The 6745-nt window shown below is 47.6% G+C and overlaps 1 protein-coding gene across 1 annotated transcript; it reads left to right on the top strand.

Annotated features, from left to right (window-relative positions):
- The first annotated feature begins 5791 nt into the window (after positions 1-5791).
- LOC121818461 (spermatid nuclear transition protein 3-like) lies at positions 5792-6495 on the top strand. Its single transcript, XM_042242598.2, has 2 exons — positions 5792-5934; positions 6116-6495. The coding sequence occupies exons 1-2, from the start codon at positions 5818-5820 to the stop codon at positions 6329-6331; spliced, it is 333 nt and encodes a 110-aa protein (XP_042098532.1). The 5' UTR covers positions 5792-5817; the 3' UTR covers positions 6332-6495.
- Positions 6496-6745: the final 250 nt, after the last annotated feature.

Raw genomic sequence — 6745 nt, 5'->3', positions numbered from 1 at the left:
TCCCCAGAATCAGACACACAGAGGGGTCAAGGGTGGGAAAGTTGTATCATGGCCTCCCTCAGCACCCACTAACCCATGTTGATGGGCACTGTGGTACATTGTGATGTCTAAGACCCCCAAAGCCACCATTGGCTGGGGGAGTGCCTAGCTGACCAATCAGAGTGAAGGGTGTGGCTCCTCATTGTCCTGGGAAGGTATATATAGGGAGGTCAGAGGCAGAGATTCTGGGTTAGGCCACTTCATGGTGTCATCATGGCTAAGGGAACCAGGAAGCCACGGCAGCCAAGAAGACTTGCAGTGCGGTTTGCTTCGAGGAAGAAAGGAAGAAAGAAGACCCTCTGGCAACGGAGATACAGAGGCAGCGTGAAGGTAAGATGATTCCATCGACACTCCCCAGGTTCTCCATTGACTTTGGTGCCCAAGACCTCTACACTGCCCTTGCCTGGCGCAAAAGTCCTCATCAGGCCACCTCCCTTTTCATGAAGTCTCCTTTCCAACTCAGTTGTTATACTCTTTCCTCAAAACTCATACCCTTCTCTTGTCTTTCAAGGCACGAAATATGACCATGAGGGTCAGAAGACCTCTAAAAGGAACCTTGAGAAAGAAAATCCGATCGCACGCCACTCCGTCGAAGAAGGTGAAGAACACAAGAGAACCAAACTGTTTTCTCCGTTCCTGTGCACGTGAGAAACTGAACCAAGCCGAAAAAGGTACCAAAATATGAGTCAGAGTCAACGAAGGGGCAGAATCAAAAGAGAAGATAAGCTCAGCCACCCCAGAATGAGAGACCCTGGAGAAGTACAACCTGGGCAGCCAGTAACTGAATAGAAAAGGTCAGACAGTTTAGAATTGTGTCTCCAGTGGTCTGCTTTCTTAGAAATGGTTAAGCAGGAAAAGGCTGACTCTCACACTAACATAGTAAACTGATGGCTGCACTTAAAATAAACATCAAAGGGTGAAAAGATGATATTTGTGTGTGTGTGAATTTTCTGATGGGAAGGGAGGGAGGGAAGAAAAGAGGTGGGCACCTGAGTGGGGAGGGGTGCGAGGTCCCGAGAGATTGGGGGACAGACCCTGAGGTCCCCAGTTAGCCAGAGAGGAGAGGCCTGGACTGGGTCAGGAGTCTGCACTGAAGATGGCTAACCCCGCTTATCAATTGATCTCAGCGGCAAGGAGTAGTGGTGTGGTGTTACTGCCATTGTTTGGGGTGTGGAATGACATGAGGGTCTAGATTGCCAGAACCCAGATGGGAAGAGGGTTTCACATGGGGATGGTGAATGTCATACTTCCCCTGAGAGAAATCCCAGGGGAAGGCAGAAATCACATCCTGGCCACTTACGTCATAATGGGCTTTGTTGCATCACTCACCTTTGCTGTCAGCTAAAGGTGCTCAGGAGGCACAAAATGCTGATCCAACTAAAACCCACAACCAGCACTCCCAAAGATTAAAATAATGTTTGGAGGGAACAGACCAAATATCAATTAGGCCACTGTTTTCCTAAGAAATTGGTGGGAGCAGTGTGTTCCCACGGGCAGGGCAGTGGAGCTGGCCCAAATCCCGGTGCAGATGACAAACAGGATCACCACACACAGATACTTTTCTTGGGTGGTGGGCACCATGCAGTTTGTGGGATCTTAGTTCCCTGACCAGGGATTGAACCGGTTCCCCTTCTAGTGAAAGCATGGAGTCCTAACCCCTGGACAGCCAGAGAAGTCAGGACAGAGACTTTTGATACAAGTATTAACATAAGACTGAGTACAAGCTGGTCTTATATTGATCATCATCCCCTAGTATTTCTAAATAACTACAGTCGTAAAACATTCTTCCCCCCAAAAAACCTTTTGTAGTCCAAGCTCTGCAAGTTTTTGTGGTTTAAATATAAGAGTATGGGGTATCTACTTTGAAGGCAAATTGGAAGTGGTCAAACAAGAGATGGCAAGGGTGAACGTCGACATTCTAGGGATCAGCGAACGAAAATGGACTGGAAAGGGTGGACTTACCTCAGATGACCATTATATCTACTACTGCGGGGAGGAACTCCTCAGAAGACATGGAGTAGCCATCCTAGTCAACAAAAGAGTCCGAAATGTAGTACTTGGACGCCATCTCAAAAACGACAGAATGACCTCTGTTCGTCTCCAAGGCAAACCATTCAATATCACAGTTATGCAAGTCTAGGCCCCAAGCAGGAACGCTGAAGAAACTGAAGTTGAACGGTTTTATGAAGACCTACAAGACCTTTTAGAACTAACACCCCCAAAAGATGTCCTTTTCAATATAGGGGTCTGGAATGCAAAAGTAGGAAGTCAAGAAACACCTGGAGTAACAGGCAAATTTGGCCTTGGAATGCAGAACGAAGCAGGGCAAAGGCTAATAGAGTTTCGCCAAGAAAATGCACTGGTCATAACAAATACACTCTTCCAACAACACAAGTAAGACTCTACACATGGACATCACCAGATGGTCAACAGTGAAATCACATTGATTATATCCTTTGCCACCAAAGATGGAGAAGCTCTATACAGTCAACAAAAACAAGACCAGGAGCAGACTGTGGCTCAGGTCATGAACTCCTTATTACCAAATCCAGACTCAAATTGAAGAAAATAGGGAAAACCACTAGACCATTCAGGTATGACTTAAATCAAATCCTTTATGATTATGCAGTGGAAGTGAGAAATAGATTTAAGGTCCCAGGGCTGTAGATAGAGTGCCTGATGAACTATGGAATGAGGTTCATGACATTGTACAGGAGACAGGGATCAAGACCATCCCCATGGAAAAGAAATGCAGAAAAGCACAAGGGCTGTCTGGGGAGGCCTTACAAATAGCTGTGAAAAGAAGAGAAGCAAAAAGCAAAGGAGCAAAGCAAAGATATAAGCATCTGAATGCACAGTTGGTGATGGACAGGGAGGCCTGGCATGCTGTGATTCATGGGGTCACAAAGAGTCGGACAGGAATGAGCGACTGAAAAGCACTGATTGCAATAGGGAGAATGTTTTGAACACACGTTCTTAACGTGTCTCAAAATGGAACAGAAAAAGATATTTCGTTAACATGAAAGGATAAGCAGGGTGAGCAACAGCTCTGTGTGTGTGCGTGAGTTTGTGTATCTGTGTGTGTGTGTGTGTGTGTGTCTGTGCGTGTGTGTGTGTGTGTGTGTGTGAGATGGGGCAAGAGGTGGGGATGGATGAACAGACAGCATGATGGATCAGTGTGACAGGAAGTGTTTCTTTCTGTAGTGAGCTGATTCTTAGAATGAGCTGTTAAGGGAGCCAGAAAGGTCTGACGCTTAGTGCTTGCTCAAGCTTGGGGGAAAGCTGAAGTTCAGAGGAGAGAAGGTTGGCTAAAGCTTAGCCAAGCCAAATGAGTGGGTATATTATGGATGACTGTGAGCACTTTGCCAGTCTCTGCTGTTGTTTAAGAGAGGCAAAGTCAGCCCTTAGACAGTATTGTCGTTACCACAATTGCAAGTCCATGTGCTTGATGCAGAATGAGTCCCATCAAAATGAAATGTTTGAGTTTGGGACAGGGAAAGGTTGATTACAGATTCATACAAGCATGAGGGTGGCTCTTGCCCTACGAACCCAAAGTTACTGAATGTTTTCAGTAAGTATGTTTAAAAGCAAAGGTTAGAGAAAGTTGTGGTAAGTTGTTTCAGACTTCGTGGTGTCACACCCTTTGTGCTTAAGGTTAGGTCATGGTCAGGTAATGATGTTCCTAAATATCTCTATCAGATGAATGTCATTTTCTGTCCTGACCAGAGAGGGCAAAGTCTCAAGGAACACCTTTCACCATGAAATGTGCCATCCTGGTCAAACAGAAACAGGTTTCCATTGGCAGCTCCTTCAGGGCAAGGTTCCCATATTCGACCCAGCTCTCATCCTTGATGGAGCCAGGTACCCCACACAATAGGTCCTGTCTCCTCAAGCTGTCCACCTGAGGAGACCAGTTCTCACCGCCTGAGACCCAGAAAGATGGCCACCTACTATTAAGTTGCAGAGACAGGGATGGGGGAGAGGTTCACCGCTCCTCACAGCCTGGGCCAAGGCTAGTGGAGGGACTTAGTGAGGGCTCTGAATCACTAAAGGATGTAGTCCCCAGTCTATTCCCTGGGACCATCCAGCTCACCCACTGGCGCAATGTTGGGTCATCTCCAGGCCCTCCACAAGAATGCCAGAATCTCTCTTCTCTCACTTTCCACCTGATGACCACCACACCACCCTTACTTAATCACTTCCCCAATGAATGGTCCCTCATTGACAGTAACTGTGGGCAGGGCCCACTGTGGTGCTGATCAATAGCTGAGCAGGACAATGAATGGCCACTCCTTGACAGTTGGCTGCTTGTAAATGGGGCCATCTAAGGCCTCAAGCAAGGCTGAGCCACACCTGCTGCCTAGGAACAGGGTGCATTGGAAAGAAGCACACCAATGGCTAACTGCATAGGGCTGTGCTCACTCTGCTCTGTTACACTGTGCATAGAAGAAGAATCACTGTGAGGTTAAGGTTTGTCAAAGTAGTTCTCAAGGTGGGCTGGCTTTCACATTCTTGGTGGCTTTGAAATATTAGCTATGCTATATGCGGCACATGTGATCATGTGGCAGCTGTTGCAGGGGCATATAGATGAGCACTGCTGACAGGCATGCCTGGGAATACAAGGAAAAGAATGATGTACAAAAGTTAAAGAAGCCTGTGAAATCAAATCCTGATTTGGAACAGAGTCCATTAAACAGAGTAAAGCACACTGGACCCAACGTATCCTTCGGTAACAGAGCAGCATGAGCACAGCCCTTAGCAGGTAGCCATTGCTGTGCCTAGTGACTCCATATCCTGTTACTAAGCAACCGGTCTTGCCTAGCAATTGGACAGTGCAACCCTGGGCCCTGCCCATAAGCAACCAACTATCAATGAGGTACCTACTGGTACATCTCTTGCTCAGCTATTGGTCAGCTCCACAGTGGGCCCTATCTGATGATCACTGTTAATGTGGGCCCACTGGGGAAGTGATACACTCAAGAGTTAGGGGCACAGTGGAAAACGGACTCTTGCCTTTGGGCACCTTCCTTTCCTTTTCTTCATTTTTGCGTAAATCGGGAATGTCTTTCTGGTAGATGGGGCAAGGTGAGTTTCCCTCCTCAATATGAGAGTTGAAGTGTCCCCAGCAATCTTAGTGGAGGAGGCATTTAACACTTTCTTTGCTCTGAAGTGTAATCTTATGGAGACGGTGTATAGATCTTGGGGCAACGGACTGAAGATTCACCAAGCCTTGGGGTCTCTAAAGCTCACTGGAGTAGACAAAACTTCCGACCTGTTCTCAATTACCTGCTCGCTCTTAAGTTCCTTAAGCCCCTCAAGAACCCCCGATAGGAAGAGGGTGGTCTAAAGATGAAGTGACTAGAGGACTCTGAAGTGCTGAAATGGGATGAAAAGTGTTTGGCAGAGGTTCATACAGGGATGGAGGGGGCAGGAGTGTTGAAGGGGGACATCCAAGTCAAAGAATAAAGGACACTGAAGGAAAGTCTGAGGGTCACGAGAAGAAACACCATGCCCCTGAATCACCACTCCCCAGAATCAGACACACAGAGGGGTCAAGGGTGGGAAAGTTGTATCATGGCCTCCCTCAACACCCACTAACCCATGTTGATGGGCACTGTGGTACATTGTGATGTCTAAGACCCCCAAAGCCACCATTGGCTGGGGGAGTGCCTAGCGGACCAATCAGAGTGAAGGGTGTGGCTCCTCATTGTCCTGGGAAGGTATATATAGGGAGGTCAGAGGCAGAGATTCTGGGTTAGGCCACTTCATGGTGTCATCATGGCTAAGGGAACCAGGAAGCCACGGCAGCCAAGAAGAGTTGCAGTGCGGTTTGCTTCGAGGAAGAAAGGAAGAAAGAAGACCCTCTGGCAACGGAGATACAGAGGCAGCGTGAAGGTAAGATGATTCCATCGACACTCCCCAGGTTCTCCATTGACTTTGGTGCCCAAGACCTCTACACTGCCCTTGCCTGGCGCAAAAGTCCTCATCAGGCCACCTCCCTTTTCATGAAGTCTCCTTTCCAACTCAGTTGTTATACTCTTTCCTCAAAACTCATACCCTTCTCTTGTCTTTCAAGGCACGAAATATGACCATGAGGGTCAGAAGACCTCTAAAAGGAACCTTGAGAAAGAAAATCCGATCGTACGCCACTCCGTCGAAGAAGGTGAAGAAAACAAGAGAACCAAACTCTTTTCTCCGTTCCCGTGTACGCGAGAAACTGAACCAAAGCCAAAAGAGGTACCAAAATATGAGTCAGAGTCAACGAAGGGGGCAGAATCAAAAGAGAAGATAAGCTCAGCCACCCCAGAATGAGAGACCCTGGAGAAGTACAACCTGGGCAGCCTGTAACTGAATAGAAAAGGTCAGACAGTTTAGAATTGTGTCTCCAGTGGTCTGCTTTCTTAGAAATGGTTAACCAGGAAAAGGCTGACTCTCACACTAACCTAGTAAACTGATGGCTGCGATTAAAATAAACATCAAAGGGTGAAAAGATGATATTTGTGTGTGTGTGAATTTTCTGATGGGAAGGGAGGGAGGGAATAAAAGAGGTCGGCACCTAAGTGGGGAGGGGTGCGAGGTCCCGAGAGATTGGGGGACAGACCCTGAGGTCCCCAGTTAGCCAGTGAGGAGAGGCCTGGACTGGGTCAGGAGTCTGCGCCGAAGATGGCTAACCCCGCTTATCAATTGATCTCAGCGGCAAGGAGTA

This window comes from Ovis aries, unplaced genomic scaffold, assembly GCF_016772045.2.
Source record: "Ovis aries strain OAR_USU_Benz2616 breed Rambouillet unplaced genomic scaffold, ARS-UI_Ramb_v3.0 scaffold_110, whole genome shotgun sequence".
NCBI lineage: Eukaryota > Metazoa > Chordata > Mammalia > Artiodactyla > Bovidae > Ovis > Ovis aries.
The sequence above is the reverse complement of the archived record's forward strand: the minus strand, read 5'-3'. Positions and strand labels throughout refer to the sequence as shown.

Coding starts and splice junctions, on each gene's coding strand:
- LOC121818461 (XM_042242598.2), top strand. CDS start 5,818: ATGGCTAAGGGAACCAGGAAGCCACGGCAGCCAAGAAGAGTTGCAGTG. Junction 5,935..6,115: donor GATACAGAGGCAGCGTGAAG/GTAAGATGATTC, acceptor TTGTCTTTCAAG/GCACGAAATATGACCATGAG.